This window comes from Papio anubis, chromosome 6, assembly GCF_008728515.1.
Source record: "Papio anubis isolate 15944 chromosome 6, Panubis1.0, whole genome shotgun sequence".
In the NCBI taxonomy this organism is placed as follows: Eukaryota; Metazoa; Chordata; class Mammalia; order Primates; family Cercopithecidae; genus Papio; species Papio anubis.
This window is the reverse complement of record NC_044981.1, coordinates 66502893-66520243: the sequence shown is the minus strand read 5'-3', so window position 1 is coordinate 66520243 and position 17351 is coordinate 66502893. Positions and strand designations below refer to the sequence as shown.

At 40.5% G+C, this 17351-nt stretch overlaps 1 protein-coding gene across 5 annotated transcripts in view; it reads right to left on the bottom strand.

Annotated features, from left to right (window-relative positions):
* Positions 1 to 17351, bottom strand: part of OGFRL1 (opioid growth factor receptor like 1) — a 70667-nt gene that overhangs the window by 8046 nt on the left and 45270 nt on the right. The window contains exons 1-6 of one of the 5 annotated variants that reach the window (XM_017957989.3): positions 12294 to 12634; positions 7551 to 7637; positions 7319 to 7400; positions 4488 to 4566; positions 4324 to 4390; positions 4068 to 4213 (exon numbers count right to left, since the gene is read on the bottom strand). In XM_017957989.3, coding sequence (XP_017813478.1) covers positions 4068 to 4213; positions 4324 to 4390; positions 4488 to 4566; positions 7319 to 7400; positions 7551 to 7637; positions 12294 to 12596 — 764 coding nt within the window. In that variant the 5' untranslated portion in view covers positions 12597 to 12634. Of the gene's footprint in view, positions 1 to 4067; positions 4214 to 4323; positions 4391 to 4487; positions 4567 to 7318; positions 7401 to 7550; positions 7638 to 11735; positions 12635 to 17351 lie in introns of those variants that run through there. The other 4 variants (XM_017957990.3, XM_017957991.3, XM_003897800.5 and 1 more) reach the window with 4 other exon arrangements.

The window sequence follows — 17351 nt, the reverse complement described above, 5'->3', positions numbered from 1 at the left end:
AGTTTTTTGTATTTTTTAGTAGAGACGGGGTTTCACCGTGTTAGCCAGGGTGGTCTCGATCTCCTGACCTCGTGATCCACCCGTCTCGGCCTCCCAAAGTGCTGGGATTACAGGCTTGAGCCACCGCGCCCGGCTAACAGAGCATTTATTTGCACCAACATCAATGTACTGTACTCATCACAGGTAACCGTTGCTAAACATAAACACATTAGCTAACAGCTGACTGGTGCAATTTATAGTGCCAGCTGATCAGCAAAATCCACCACATAAGCCAACTCGTAAGGACAGTGGCAAAAACCACTCTGCTTTGCTAGAACAGTTCTGACAAAGGATACAAAACTGACTTATTTAGCAGAGCACAGTTTAACAGTTAAGAGCATGGGCTTTGGAGTCAGACCTGAGTTCACACCCTGGCTCTGTAACTTACCAGCTAAGTGCAACTATGTTTCTCTATGTCTCAATATCCTTATCTGTAAAATGGGGAAAAGTGCCCACTACTTACTGGACTGTTGTAAGAATCAAATGAGATGATACACATGCTCGGTACATAGAACTCAGTAAGTACTAGATACTATTTAAAACTATTAGTATTATAATTTAAAGATATGAGATTAAGGACCACGATATTTGTACCTATCCCAACTTAACCTAATTTTCTTCAATCTCTGGTCAGTCTCTCCTCCTCTTTCCCTATCTGATGATTTTAAATCTTATTTCTAATGGCCTTGATTCCAAGGGTACATTTTCCCCCAGATTACACTAACATCTTTCCTCTCTATCACAAAACTAATGCCATTACTGGATGAATGTTTGCCAAATCTATTTTGTCACAATTCATAATGTAACTCCCCAAACTCACTCAGCTCAATCTTTGCTTTATTACACATGCCTTGTCAAATTCTAAAAGAATCATCAGCCACATGTATTAATCATAGGTGTTGTCAACAGCCCAGGTATTTATTTACCCAATATTGCCACATAACCATAACCATCACTTATTTCTAACTTCCTAAAGCCTGTTTTATACCTCATACACGGAACTTTCTGCAAACATTATATATACCTGTCCTAGCTTCCAAAAATGCTTAAAGATTTTATTTTGAAATAATTAGCAAATTACTTGATGAATTAAGGGATGGCAGGGTATGGTTCCATGGCCTTATGTTTCAATGAGAACATTTCTTTGCACGAAACAAAAACCTTAATGTTTCAGACTAACCAAACACTGGAAAAGCTCAGCCCAACAGTTGATCATCTTCATCTTTCTGGATGTTTACTAAAAAATTATTGTCTTAACATTCAACTCTGAAGCCCAGAGGGTAAAATGCAGCACAGATGTCTCAGTTTTATACATCTGTATTTTTAAATAGGAAGTAACACACTTGAGACAATACAAATTTGGGTACAGTTAAGACAATGTGTCACTAACAGCAGGAGCAACTTAGTTGTTACATTCCTGTGGAGTTTGCATACTCTAAATACTTAGTGACAAAACCTTGGGCAATTCTGCTTCATATCTCTGTGAGAAAAAGATGTATAGAAAGGTGGAAGAATTTGTTTTTTAAAAAAGAGGAACTCTATGACTAAAGAAAATTTACTATATTTGCAACCAGCTCAATTTTATATAGCCAATCCTAGATGAATGCTGAAGTTAAAATTTCTGTACACATTTACTATATCTATATATTCTCCAATTAAAAATATTTATATAAAAGTATAAAAGGACAAAAACTTGGGTTAAAAAATGATGAGGATCCTAGAACAAAACTACAAAATATAGCAATTGGGTGTTTCAGTATGACTTGTAATAAATGTCATAGTGAAAGACTAAATGGTATAGAAGAGACTGGCTAAAATCCTTATAGTGTATAAACCATCTTAGGATTACACAATAGGCAAAAGAAAGAAGCTGAGGTTCCAGACAGAGGTTAAGGGTAGCAAATAGTGTTGAAATTGCAGAAAGACTAGGGAGGTAAAGAGAGAAGACATACAAGGTGAGAACTAGGAAACAGAAAATAAAAGTTAAAAGGCACCCCAGAGTCTAAATATGACTCAGTAATCCAAGTTGATTACAAACAAAATTGAAAACACAGTCTAGTGGTTGGTCCATATATTTGTACTCTCATGTTTGAAAATATTTTGCCTCTTTTAAGGTCAGTTGTTCACTCAATGTTATTTCATTTCACCTTGATTCAATATTTTCCTCTGCTTAGCTACTATAAATATATTGAGTTCCCTGCCTACTCTACTCAAGATGCTATACACATTAAAATACAAATAAGTTATGACATTTAACAATAAGTCAGAAAAGGACCCAATTGAAGAAGAAAATAGAATAGACGTTTTCATAGAATCCTCTATCATTTGTTCAAATCTAGTCAGTAAAGATGTTTTGCAACTAAACTAGAGAAGAAACAGCATGTTTTCTGGCAGATTCTCAGTTAATTCACAGCTTGAAAAGCTCTATGCTGACAATAGGTGGCAGAAAGAAAGGATGGGGCACAGGAGTGAGAAGTGACTTAGCTCAGGCTCCCTTCCCCTGCCTCAACCCTGGAAATTGTTTAATTAAAGCCTTAAAAAGAGACTCTGTTTCCACCTATAAATCAGAGGATATGACAACAAAACTCCAAGGAGGATTTAAGCTGAAGACCATATTTTATTCATCACTTATTCATTCAATAAAAATTGACTAAGCAAGATTGCTATTCCAACCAAAAATAACAAGTTTGAGGTGAGTCTCTAAAATGGTAGTCGTTATGTACATGAAAAATGAGGTATTATCAAATCCTTTCAAAAGATTTACTTTTACTTTTGCTGTCTTTCATGTCAATAGGCTGCTTGCATGTAGTTCTTTCACAGTGTAACATAAGTGTTTAGAAACTTTGTCCAGAGCTAGCCACCTGCATTGCTTAGGTACAGGTATATATACTTATGCTTTAAGTGCCCTATATAAGTCAAATTTAACTTCAGTTATAAGTTAATGGGTCTTCTAGTCAGGAACATAAAGCTTTATGTCCATATCTTTAGTGTTTTAGTACAAACTACCATTTTAATATCATTGATTATAAGTAATAAAGTAAAAAAAAGGCTTAACATTAATATTTATACCCATCTTACCAAAGCAAGATGAAAGTTCTATAAAAACACACAAAAAATAGTTAACTGGTGCACAAAACTCAGACTGCTGTGGCCAAAGGAAAATTGCTTAGGTTAGTTTTAATTTTTTTGCTCTTAGTACTTGCTCAGTTTAGCTAATTATAATATGCTTAGAAGTACTTTAAAGCTGGTGGCTGTATAGGCCAGCATTCATAAATAATTCAACTATGATTAGTTTAAATGTAACTATAATTTGTTAAAATTTAACTATAATTAAAAAAGAAAAAAGACAGTTTGCATATGAAGAAATATTAAGAAAAATACACTTTGGTTATGAGTATTAACAAAAGTTATAAACATCCAACCAAATGAATACAGCAAAACAATTCCAAATAAACTATGTTAAAATGTTCTTCATAAGTTTTGGGACTTATTACCCAAAAATGAGTTTTTGTTTTTTACCTTAATAGTGAAGACAAGTGTAATTTTCTCTCTGTTTTAGTAAAAAGTATGGACCCATCTCATTCTTATAAAATGATTTTTATCCATCATAGGCTTAATTCATGAATTTAAGAAGGCATCATGCTTAGAAACAGATTATGCCCCAAGAAGCTTACAGCCTACAAGAAGGGATACGCAGAATTGTACACGAGCAGTAACAATAAACTCCGAGAAATGTGGCATACGGAGGAGGGGAAAGGCAACATTTGGCTGTGGGCAATAGGAAGATTTCAGGGAGAAACAGATCTGAAGCTGAATAACTGTGTTTCTACCTAGAATTTTGTTCCTTTTTGTTGTTGTTTTGTTCTGTTTTAGAATGTGATACAGGAATGTAATGCATTTCAGACTAGCTTTTCAATCCAAATTCCTGGGCCCATCTCATCTGCTGTTGTTTCTGTGTTTCACAGAGAACTCTGACCAAGGGAAAATAACTATGCTGGCCCCTGATTTATCACAGGGCCTTTACTTACTCATTCAGGTGCTGAAATCTTTCCTGCCAGTTAACAGCCCGAGCAACATTTCCAGTTTTATCAGTCAGTTTTATTCCAAAAAATTCTAGCATCATTTTATAAGCCAGGAGGAATCTTCTAATCGCTTCTTTTGTTTTTTTGAATTCCTAATATAAAAAGTGAAAAAAGTCAACTGAAATGATTCAGGAGCTACAAGGACAGTCAAATAGCAATATTATTTGGCCACCCTGTATAAAATGAAATGAGTTTGCATTACCTCAATTTCATATGTAGTTAGTTCTTTAGCATAGAAGTTCAAGCCTTGTTCTCTCAGGGGGAAAAGCCTATTTTTTAAAAAAATAAAATTTTTCTATGAACATTGTCTGGGAAACATACATGATTAAATAGGACATGGTTCAAGATAGATAGTATATAACTGACCATTGAATGTAAGTGTGGTTGTGCTCCAGTTTTTCATAATCTCCTTTCCATTTATTTAGAACTTCTTCAATGTAAACACCTAAATAGTGAATATTTAAAAATGAATCAGACATTTAAAACATTGTGAAGGCATTTTAAGACTCGAAACACTTGAGTTTTACATTAAAACTTGTTTAAATTTAATAATGGCACACAAGAATAATGCTTTTAAAAAGATGAATACCCTATGCCCATATATTCAGTTATGTGATAAATCTAATTTAAAAAAAATAATAGCACCTCAAATTGCAGAAGGTTTTGTTGGGCAATGTACTCTAAAGCAGAGCTGGGCAAACTGTGGCCTGCCAGCTGTTTTGTAAGTAAACTTTTATTGGAATATAGCCATGCACATTCATTTATGTACTGTCTATGGCGGTTTTTGTACTACAATAGCAGAGCTGTGTAGTTGCAATACAGACCCACTGTCCCCCAGAGCCTAAAATATTAACTCTTTACCCCTGTACAGAAAAAGTTTGCCAATCCCTGCCCTAGGAGTTATATAGTTCTTTAAATACTAGATTGGTTCAAAATGAAATGCATCCTAGGGAAAAAGAAAGAAAGGGGAGTAGAAAGGGAAGAAAAGAAATGAGAAGGAGAAAACAAAGGGGAAGGAAAGGGAGAAAAGAAAAATGTAGGAAAAAGTTGTAAGTGCTTACCCAATGCTGTGCCCATATTACATAGAGTGCACATTATCTAGCTTAGTCTTTACAGAACGCTCCCAGTGTTATGATCCTCGTTTTAATAATGAAGAAACTGGACAAGTTGTTCAAAGTTACACACTAGTAAAAAAAGTAAATCTTGGAGTGCAACGTAGATCTTTCTGGTTCCAACAAGTAAGCTTTTTACCCCAACCATTTTTCCCCTACAAGAACTCACAAAAACAAAATCCTCCTGGTTCCTATGTCTGTCAAGGTCCTTACAATTGACTAGCCATTCAGTCAGTCTTGTAGGAAAAAAACCCACAGCAATATAATATTTCTCCAAACATAACTCATCTCATTCTTGTTTCCTCCAGAGATCACCAGTTTACAGTAGAGGCCCACTCTCGGAAGGCTTGGTAAAAAGTTGTTTTGAATCATATTGTTGGCTTTATTGGCATGTTGAAACCATTTACCTCTGTAATTTTCCATTTGTTTTCCTTTCCAATTACCACTCCTCCTGCCTGATAAGTGAAACATACTATTGCAAGATTATGCTTACTGGCAAGTAGTGTGTGTGTGTGCATATGTGCATGGGTGTGTATACTAGGGAGGAAAGTGAGTTAATATAATTTATATAATAAACTAGGATAACATTTTATGTGACTTTAGCTAAAACTTCTGACCCCCACCAATCATAAGATTTCAAAATAAACTTTGTAATAAAGATGAACAAAAATTCAATATATTGCTTGAAATTACTTTTTAAATTAATATTTACAAAATAAATTCCTTAGTAGAAAAAAATAGAGTTAAGTACTATCATAGCTTTATGTTCAATATTTTTAATACGTGAAGGCATTCCTTTAGGAAAATTGTATGAAATTCAAATCAGACTCAAATTAACAATCTATCATTGCATTTCTTCAAAAGATTTTTCTACCCCAAGTCCTAACAAAATGAATAATTTAGCCAATATTTTTCCATTAGTAAATAAAGCAGCACATTTCTATCATTAGTAAATATAACTGTGCAATTTTATCCAGAGGTTTCCCTCTACATCACAGCAGACTTTTGGGATACCAGAAAGCTAAAGACAAGTAGATCTGGCCACGTCAACAATGTTCTCAAATATTAACTCACACTGGTAAGTCTGTCGGTATACAATACTGGGACTCCCTCCTCCCAAACTCCATCCAGGCTTTAGACCTCTTGCCTCGAGTTAGTTCACCAAAGAATGCAAGGTCCTGCCACTTGAAAGCCTTGCAATCTATCACCTTCATTCCATGACTCACAGTGCTGTGGAACTGGCTCAGTTTCCACTGAGAGCAAATAGCAGAAGCCAGGGCAGTCTGACCACCTCACACAGAAAAGGGCTCTTGGGAGAGAAGCCAGCTTTGCTAGGGTGACCTAGATAAAATTAGGATGACCACCATGAACCACAGCATGATGCCTCAATGAAATATGCAATGTTGTGGTCATATTACCATAGCAGCTGCATCTTCTCACTATGGGTTTGGAAAATATCCTAGGAGAGCAATTGCAGAGTTGGGAAGGACACAAGTGTATTTGGCAGGGTTGGATGGAGATCTACTGTATCTGCAGTTCCCTTCCCAGAATGTTGGAACTCCAAACAGGAATTGCTGTAGATTCCTGATACCTGAATCTGAAAACTGACAGGAAAGATAATTCTAAATACAAACAGCACTTTTCAATCACATGCTAAATAATTTTCAGCTATGGTACAATGGAAAGAACAGTGGACTCTAGAACCTGCAATTGAGTGACCTAAGCTTTAAGTCCTAGTGACCTAATCTTTGACATCAGAAAGCTGTATTTGATCTTCTCTACTGTTCCTTAATAACCTAAAATTCTGTGGTTCTATACATCTCCTCTCTCTTCCTCTCACAAAAATTGTCCCTACTATCTTTCAGATAATAGCGATGCAAATAAGGAAGATATCATTAATCCATAGCTCTTCCTCCAGAATTTACCAAGTGCATGCTCACAAACCTATGGTCTAGGATGTGGGGGACACATTAGACTGCATAGCAAAGTAAATCCAATCAATGAAACAAACCACAAAATAAACAAAGAATAACCAAGAGTATGTGATTGTTTAAAGTGCAATTTATCAAGTAGTACATTACTCACCATCTGGCTTGAATGGAATTTTATTCTTATAAAAACGAAGATTGCTCAAGTCATTTTGATATCGGATATCTTTGAAGTTCTGCTAAAGGAAAAAATAAATCAATCTCCAGCACATAGAAATACAGTAAAGGTACAAGGACCCTTCATGCATGTTTTCTCAGTGGCACCATAAAAATTTAAAAACAGAAGGAAAATAGTTTACATTTGAGAACATAACATTCTATACTCTTACTGGGTACTGGTGTCGGTACTTGTACAAATCCCTCGCGGCATAAAAACTTCTCTTTGGTTTGGCAGTTGCTTCAGTGGAATCACCACCCTGAAATAAAAAGTGAAACTCTGTTTACATGTTGACACAAGATAATTTCACAAAGAAATTTCCAGAACAAACTTATAAGGAAGAGCCATAAAGAAACCCTGAAAATTGTCAATCTGTTCAGATTAATGAAAATATTATAAATGTTCCTTTAATAACGCTTACTAGCAATATTTCTTAGCATCCTGTTTTTCTTATTTGAACCAATAATATTTGTCCTAAGATATATTACTGAAAAAAACACTTTATTATTAACCAAAAACCGAAAGAGGCCAATGTTATGGATCAATATCCATCAGAAATAGAACTCAAAAAGGATTTCAATACATTTATTTACTAGATGATCATGCAAGTGATTCTATGATAAAACTTACTTCAGAATATTTTACATAATACTAAGAATATGTTAAGATACTAAATCAATTCTGCAAAGAAAATTTTCATTAAATTTGCAACATTTAGCTGTATTTAGAAGTCAAGTAATATTTATGAAAAGAAAAGATTTTAAAACAAACTATCTTTCTAAACTCCATCCTTTATAACACCATGACAGGTACACAAAGGCATGAATAATCATCTATTCACTGAATAATACAATGTGATATAAACATTTAAAATATATGCACACAAAGCAATAAAATGCTCTTAAATGGAATGATGTCCAAATGAAATAACTTATATGTAGAAGTTTACTCATACTATTTAAACTCTAAGCAAAATTCCTATCACCATGAACTGATTTTTAAAGTATAAGATGTGGGTTAATATAATCGATTTGCATTCCCTATATGTACTATTATAATGTAGGAGAAAGTGCTGATGACAATGATGAAAAAGAAAAACTTTAGACCTTTAAGAGTCATTAAAAGCTTTGCCCCAAATTCTTTTCTCCTCAACCCCTGTCCTCCATCTGTGTTGACAGATTGGCATCCTCTAAGTAATTTTCACACATTTTTGAAGAAGCGTGATTCTCACTATTACTACAAGTACCGAGTTACTTCAACACCAAATCTTCTGATGCTTAACATTAGTTACTCTGTCATGTTACATAATCAAGGAAAAGCTTCAATTCTGGTCCTTGCCACAAGTTTCAAAATAGCTCTGCCTAGCAAGTTTCTGAATCTATTTAGCCTGAGCTACAACCATATGAATCATCATCCTACATTTGTATAGAAAGCACTCTCCATTTACAAAGCACTTACATATATAGTGGAATAGACAACAAACAGGGTTGACAGTCAAAAGGCATTATTTCATTTGATTCTTAAAACACACCTGACTGACAGTTAATTAGTATTTCCACCTTAGAAACAAGGTATCAGGAGCTTAGACAAGTTGCACACCATCCAGAGTCCAGTGACAGTGCAAGAACAAGAATCCCAGGCTCTGGGTTCAAGTCCAGGTCTGAATCAATCTCAGTCACACTAAAAAATGAAGGATATATGGAAACCTTGGTGTAGTATCAGTAGCCCAAGACTTGGAGTCAGAAGACTAGGAATCTTAACACTGCTACTTGGTATTTGTGAGGCCTTAAGCAAATCATTTAGCTGAATCTTAGTTTTATCATCTCTGAAATAAAGATAATGACTCATGCCCTACCTATTTCTCAGGATTGTCATAAGAATGACTGTGTCCTGTCAGCATCTGCTCCTGCTCTTCCAACCCCTATTCCCTTTGGACTCTAGCCAGACCCCTTTCACCTGCTCAGACAAGGATTCTGTTGTTCAATATTGTTCCTCTTTCCTGGATCATCAAAATTTCCCTCTCTTCTGGATCTCAAACAAACATGCTGCAGTATCTTTAATATTAAAATAATAAATATACAAAACATCCTTGACCCAAGCCTACCATCAATTACAGATCCATATATCTACTCCTTTTTTATAGTAGATCACCACCAAAGAATTGCCCATACTTTCTGTCTCCTTCTCTTCTTTCCCCATTTTCCCCTGACCCACCTCAATCAGGCTTTTGTCCTCACCACTCCAAAAAAATAGTTCTTGTGAACTTCACCAATAAATCTCCATCTTGCCAAACCATTTCTTAATGTTCACCTCAGGTGACTTCCCAACAGCACTGGGCCAATTAAAGCATCCCTCCTTCCTGAAACTGTCAGTATTTGGCTTACAGGATACTACACTTTCTTAGTTTACTTTCTATCTCATTGGGCACCCCTTGTCAGCCTTCTTTTTTGGCTCCTCCTCCTCTTCACACCCTCTAAATGGAGGGGTGCCTAGGGTCCTCATTCGTCATCACTCCTTGATAACCCCTTATCTTCCTATGCCTTTAAATATCATTGATCTCAGATGCTGAGGACTCTAGTCCTGGACTAAGTCTCCATTCATAGATGTAATTTAACTACCCAACAAATAATTAACTACCCAGCAACTCCACTTGGATGTCTAATAGGATATGAAACTCAAGAGAATCTTTGATTTAACCTCCACAGCTGCATTCTCCCTAGACTTCCCTGTCGTGGTTAATGTCACCATCATTTGTCCAATATTCAGAGGGACTAGGATGATGCAATGGAAGTGGTGTGAAGGAGTCAGTCTGGGATACGCTTTAAAAGTAGCTCCAGTATTACCTGCAAGTGGATTGGCTCTGAGAAACAGACAACAAACAGGGTTGTCAGTCAAAAGGCAAAATTGAAAAGCAGATTTTTTGGGGAAGTCAGATGGTGATACTAACAAGAAAAATTAATCATTAAAAGGGAATAGGGAGGGCTGGTGTAGTCTACTAGTTACTGGGGTTGTGACTAACTGACTGAACATTATTAAAATGTTTTATATAGATGGACCTGGTAAGTTGGATTGAATCTTAGCTGGTATTTTTTGATATTCCAAATTTCTGTAGGAGGTTACTTAATTGGGAGACAAACGGAAGGGAAAAACATGAGAATGCAGCATCTAATAATTTAATAAGATTGAATTAGCAATGCAAAACAGCAGCAAACCAGACACAGGGGCAGATGGAAATTCAGAATTCCACAGGTCCAAGGCGCTGATATCAGTGATAGACAGACTTGGGTTTGCATCATCCTCTCCTTCAATGATCTTGGGCAAGTTTTCCTTTCTCTCTAAGCCTCAGTATTCTCTAAAATGGAGACCACACAGCAAACCCCCACCCCAAAATTGTAGGTCACTTAAATAACACGTTTAGCACAGAGCCTGCACTAAGACTTTATGATTTCCTCCTCACCTAAATAGAGTTGATCATCAAGATGGTTGAGGCAGTGTTAGCTGTAATATTTAGGTTATGATTCCCCCAAAACCCTGTGGTCACATTGGACTTTGGGCTCCGTTTTCCCAATCTCCATCGCCCCTAGCTGATAAAGAGAAGGGCCTAATGCGGAGCTCAAACCTGAACCACCTCTAGGATGCACACTTTTTCAGGGAGCCGACTACATATTTCCTCCTTTTTAAAGTTCCTGATTATTTTCAGTGCATCAGAGGTTAAGAGGGTTACGTATCTCTTGCCTAACCTCTCCTCCAAGCTGTATTAGTCAAACGGTTCAAACACAGTTGGATCAACAAGTCTTCTGGTGAAATAAGATTCGTGAAGAATACCCTGAATCCTAGGTTGAAAGGCCTGAGTTGGGCAGAACAGTGACGTATGAACTTCAGATGGGGGCCTACACTTCTGACGGTTTAGACCCCACTGTAGGGGAGAGCGCTGGCTGCCTGCACTTGTAGCCCCACCTTATTCTGAGTAATTTTTTTGTTGTTGTTGTTGCCAATAACACGGACTAGAGGGGTTGTCACAAACCTCTATTTTTAGACAGGTTCCTCCCACCCCACCTTCGCATAACCCAGCTGCGCTGCAGAGGCAAAGAAAACACCCATTCAAGTTGGGTTCTGCCTTGAGCCATGCCCTCGGCCAGGCCCCAGGCCGGCAGTGGGAGGGTTCGTCGCTTTGGGCTCCTGCAGGCCCCCGGGCTCCACTGGGAGACGGGTCAGCCGCGGCGCGGAGGGGTCGGGTCGCAGGGGCGAGCAGCCACCTGGCGCCCCTGCCCTCCCAGCGCGAGGGCGGTTTGGCACTTGCCCCTCTGGGGCGCCGGGGCGCCCTGGCCCGACCCGAAGCCACCGCTGGGCCGCGTACCTGCTCGGCGCCCGCCGCCTCGGCGTCCTCGTCCGGCGCGGGGCTGGAGCGGGGCCGCCCGCCGGCTCGCTCCGGGGGCTGCGCGGGCTGCTCGGGCTCCTGCCCCGGGCCCTCGCTGCTGCCGCCCGGCCCTGGCTCCTCGGGCTCGGGCTCCGAGTCGGTCTGCCAGGTGGAGTCGCAGTCCTCCACGGTGGTGGGCTCGCGGAAGCTGACCCCGCCAAGCAGGTTGCCCATTGAAGAGGCGGCGGCGGGCGCGAGGCTGCGGGGCTGCGGGGCGCGGGCTGCGGCAGGCGCTCTACGGCCCGGGCATGGCCGCGGTGAGGGCGCTGGGCGGCAGCCTAGGCGCGCCCGCCCCGCACTGCCTCAGCGCGGCGAGCGGCGGACAGGCACCCTCGCGGGGAGGAGCTGGCGGCCCCGGGACCGCCGCCGCGCGCGCCTGAACCCGCCCATCCGGCTCCTTCTCCTCCCCACAAGCGGGAGAGGCCGCCTGCCCAGAGTCCCCGGGGGAGCCAACTGCGGCCCCCAGCCGAGCGCCGCCGGCCCCTGACCGCGCCTTACTTCCTCGTTTCTCCCCGGAACACCTGCCTTCACGCGGCCCCCGGCTGTCCCCGGAGTGGATCGGGGTCGGCTGCTACCCTCGCAGCCGGGAGCCGGGGGACGCCCTCCCGGGGCATCTCCCAGCTGAGCGGGAAGAGGGATCCCGCGCAGCTCCAGGAGCTGAGGACTGGCGTGGACGTGATGTCGAGGAGGTGTCACCGTCAGCAGGCGGGTCCTGTCCGCACCCCCTCCCCCTCTCCCTGGTCCAGGAGGAAGACACTTTAGCTGCAGCAGAAGACAAAAGCTGATGGTGCTGGGCACCATATAAACAGGAAATCCCAGCTGCCACGACTGTACTTAGGGCAGCCACCTAGAGTGCGTGTGGTCTTAAAAAAGTCAGAGCTATCAGTCACCTCATCTAATGAGCGAACGTCTCGTGACACAAAAGGAACAGTAACAACTGGACGATCACATTGATTTGTGGGTAACCTTACACCCACTCCAAATTGGTGTCCTGGATAGGCAAAAATCTCGGAATCGTAGAACATATGGCTGTTTCTAAGGGAAGAAGCCTTGGCCCTTTGGTCTCTTCTGCAAATGAAACAAGGAGGGAGAACTGTGTTATAGAAGTACTTTTTTCTTCTTCTTTCTTCCTTTTTGAGATAGAGTCTCCCTCTGTTGCCCAGGCTGGAGTGCAGAGGCGCGATTTCGGCTCACTGCAACCTCCGCCTCCTGGTTTCAAGCGATTTTCCTGCCTCAGCTTCCCGAGTAGCTGGGATTACAGGCGTGAGCCACCGCACCCAGCCTGTAGAGGTACTTCAAGATAAGGTAGCATTATCAAATACGTGACCCAGAGGAAAGTGACTGTTGTAAAATGTGTATTCTGACTTTCTAACTAGAAGGGAAGACTTTGCAGGCAGCCCGCGTCTCAAAGTGTGTCTGTATTTATAGTGCTGTCAGCTTGGTGGGTGCTCAGTAAACATTTGTTAAATATGGACCGAGAAAAACGAGCTAGATATTTGAAGATTAAACTGTTGAACTTGGAATGAATAGTTTCTTTTTAAATGTTTCATGAAGAAGTAGGAAGCCAAATCATGTTAGATGGACTGTTTCTAAGGGAAGAATCAGGTAAACTGTCTGCCTATTCCATGGATAAATCAGGATTACCTAAGCTCTTCATGCATTGCAACAAGACATCGAGGCTGTGGCTCTGTCACTAATCAGTTTCTGACTTTAAGTAGGTCACATGAACCTAAACTTCCTCGTCTGTAAAATGAGACCAGATCTCTGGGATCCCTTCCAGCTCTGACCTTGTGTGATCCTATGACTAGGAAAAGCCCTGAAGCTAATAAGAAATAGACACGGGATGCACAAAACGACTTTTGGGGCCGGGTGCAGTGGCTCACGCCTGTAATCCCAGCACTTTGGGAGGCCGAGGCAGGCAGATCACCTGAGGTCAGAAGTTCAAGACCAGCCTGGCCAACATCTGATGAAACCCCATCTCCACAAAAAAATACAAAAATTAGCCTGGCTTTGTGGCGGGCGCCTGTAATCCCAGCTACTTGGGAGGCTGACGCCCGAGAATCGCTTCAACCTGGGAGGTGGAGGTTGCAGTGAGCTGAGATCGGGCCACTGCACTCCAGCCTGGGTGACAGAATGAGACTCCATCCCCCCAACCCCCCGCCAAAAAAAAAGACTTTTTGGTTATAATGGCTTAGCAGAAGAAGATGTGGGGCAGCCACATACCACAGGAATCCAACTGCTCAAAGCTGGGAATTTGATTTTCCATTGGTAGAAGACCAGAACACATTGCAGAAGTAAATATTGTCCATCCAGCCTTAAGTGTTCCAAGATTGTTGATGTAGAAAGTCTAAGAATAGTTGTTGAGTCCCAGGCACTCCATCGGTTGGTCTAGGTGTATGTAGATTAAAGTTGGCCACATGTTCTTTGCTCTCTTCCCATTGAGAAGTAGTCTTGTTCCTTACTCTTGAAGGAGCTGGCCTCAGTGGCTTGCTTAACTATAGAATATGGAAGAAGTGATAGTCTAGGATTTTCTAAGTTGAGCCATAAGGAACCGTGCATTTTCCACTGGGGTCTCTTGGAATATTCTCTCTGCTAGCCCCATGCTGCCATGTAAAAAGTTCAGCTAGCTTGAGACTGCCATACTAGAAAGGCCACTTGTGTGTGGCCTCTGGTCATCCTCTGGTCATGGTACCAGTTGAGCCCTACCTTCCAGTATTCCCTGTTGGATTCCACTGTTTTGTTTTGTTTTGTTTTAATTGAATCCTCCAGACCAACCCATCCACCATCTGAATCCCTTTCAGTGACCTCCGTCGACCCTACTTGGAATAAAGGGACTACCCAGCAAAGCCCTGCTCAGATTTCTGACCCACAGAGGAATGAAATGCAATAAAATGGCTGTTGCTTTAGGTCACTAAATTTTGTAGTAGTTTATTATACATCAGTAGGTGATGGAATGGTGAGAAGTATCTGTGTAACCCTATCTGTGTTTGTGCATATAAACATTTAAGTAACAGCTGCAATTAAATCCTTCCCTTTTACACCACCTTTTGAAAAATGTATCAGTTTTTATAGGACCACAGATGATATGCCAGATTGTGCAATATATTTTCTAAAGAACATAATTTTACATGAAGCATAACACCAACCTTATATAATATTTAATCAATTTTAAGTCTAGAGCAATAAGCATGACCACATTGTGCCCAATCTATGTATTATTTTAAAAAATTAATTCTGAAGGTCTGTCATCCCAAGGTTCTATGCACAGGAATTATGCTTCTCGAATACCTCAACTTTTTTTAATTATCCCTACCTTTCAGAGTATTTAACATTCCTGCATCAACAGTAAAGAAGCGTACCTTTGCTTCATATAAAAACCATCACTTAGCTCAGTGCCAGGCATCTATTAATTTATCAATATATGTTAGCTATAATGATGATTCATCCAATATGTCTTTCAAAACATATAATTCAACAGTAATATAAACATGTATGGAACAAGGAGAAACTATTATCACGATGGTCTATAATATAGTTTCTGACTCCCTGTAAATAGAATCTGCTCTAAATTAAGCAGATACTATAGCCATGCTTCAGTATAACTCGGTTTTCAACTTTGTTATGAAATCCTTTAAGGGTGAGGCCATCTTACAAAGGACAAAGGAACTGGTGCTTCAGGAACTAAACTTTTTTGGATGAAACCCAAATGTATCTGGCATATCTTGAATTGTCTTTTATAGTCAATCCTGTTTTTTTTGTTTTTTTTTTTTTTTGAGACGGAGTCTCGCTCTGTCGCCCAGGCTGGAGTGCAGTGGCCGGATCTCAGCTCACTGCAAGCTCCGCCTCCCGGGTTCACGCCATTCTCCTGCCTCAGCCTCCAGAGTAGCTGGGACTACAGGCGCCCGCCACCTCGCCCGGCTAGTTTTTTGTATTTTTTAGTAGAGACGGGGTTTCACCGGGTTAGCCAGGATGGTCTCGATCTCCTGACCTTGTGATCCGCCCGTCTCGGCCTCCCAAAGTGCTGGGATTACAGGCTTGAGCCACCGCGCCCGGCCAGTCAATCCTGTTTTAAGGACATTAACAAAGGTTTATTATTACATAATTTGAGAGTCTCTCAAATAAAAGGAAAGGGCAGATCAAGGGTCGTTTTCCCCAACCTCAGGAGTTAACTCCTCAATACCTCCCAGGAACCTGAAATCTATGGAGGAAAAAAAATGGTGTTATTTTTAAAATTAAAAATAATAAAGATGGCTCTGTAAAGAAACATTTGAAATTAGTAATAACATGCTGTAATATTGTTTTCCATTGACCATAGCCAAGGACCTCTGCTGGCACCCGTGGGAACTTTGTGTTCTTGAGAATAAGACACCCTTCCTCCAGGGCTTAGTGAGCAGGACCTGGACTGGAGTTCCCTCCCACCACCTTAACTGAACATTTTCATACAGGATATAGCGTGTACAACCTCACATAGAGTTCCTGACCAGACAAGACTTGCTGGAAATTTCCCAGGATCTTCCTTCCTTAAGGCAGGAATTTATAATAGGTCATAATTTATGAAAACAAAATATTGTTTTTCTCCTTCCTCCCTACAAATGTTCTATACCTTTTGTATGATTCTGAGATATCTTCTCCTGTATCCTCGTCAACCACTAACATTGCCATCGCCCCTCTTACCAAAATCTTTCTTTCTTTTTGGACAATGCAATTGTGCAATTCAATGTTTTTCTGCATGTTTCTTTTATCTTTGTAAGGCTTGTTGCAAAAATATCTCTGCTCTCCATTACCTCTTCCTTAAAATTCTTTCTTCTTAGTCTTCTCAAAGAAATGACCAGCAATTAAAGCAATTCCTGTATACCAAAACCAAAGCTTTCAAAGTTGTTTTAAATGAGATACAGAAATAAACACACATATGTCTAATTTCAACTAAATTGAACTTGGAGTAGCAAAGAGATTTCTGCAGTTTTTTGTTTTGTTTTGTTTTTTTTCTTTTGAGATGGAGTCTCACTCTGTCGCCCAGGCTGGAGTACAATGGCTCAATCTCAGCTCACTGCAACCTCCGCCTCCTGGGTTCAAGTGATTCTCCTGCCTCAGCCTCCCACGTATTTGAGACTGCAGGCATGCACCACCATGCCTGGCTAATTTTTGTATTTTTAGCAGAGACAGGGTTTCTCCATGTTGGCCAGGCTGGTCTCGAACCCCTGACCTCATGTGATCCGCACACTGCGGCCTCCCAAAGTGCTGGGATTACAGGTGTGAGACGCTGTGCCCGGCCTGCATTTTTTATTATAGATATAAAGTGTCAAATATTTTACTATCAAATATTGGTAACAAATGAATTGAACTCCCTCACTGGCACCTAAACTGCTGCCAAGACTCTTCGGAACCCGTGTGGTCTTCCAAATCTTATACATCAAATTTATCAAAAAGTAGCAGGATATGTTATGTGTGTACTGCTGGGATTGTTTGTTTATTTGTTCGTTCATTCATTTTTGTTATTCTCACTTAATTTCTTTCATCAACATCCATCATGGGAAGCCAGCTTGCCCTAGGGAGAGC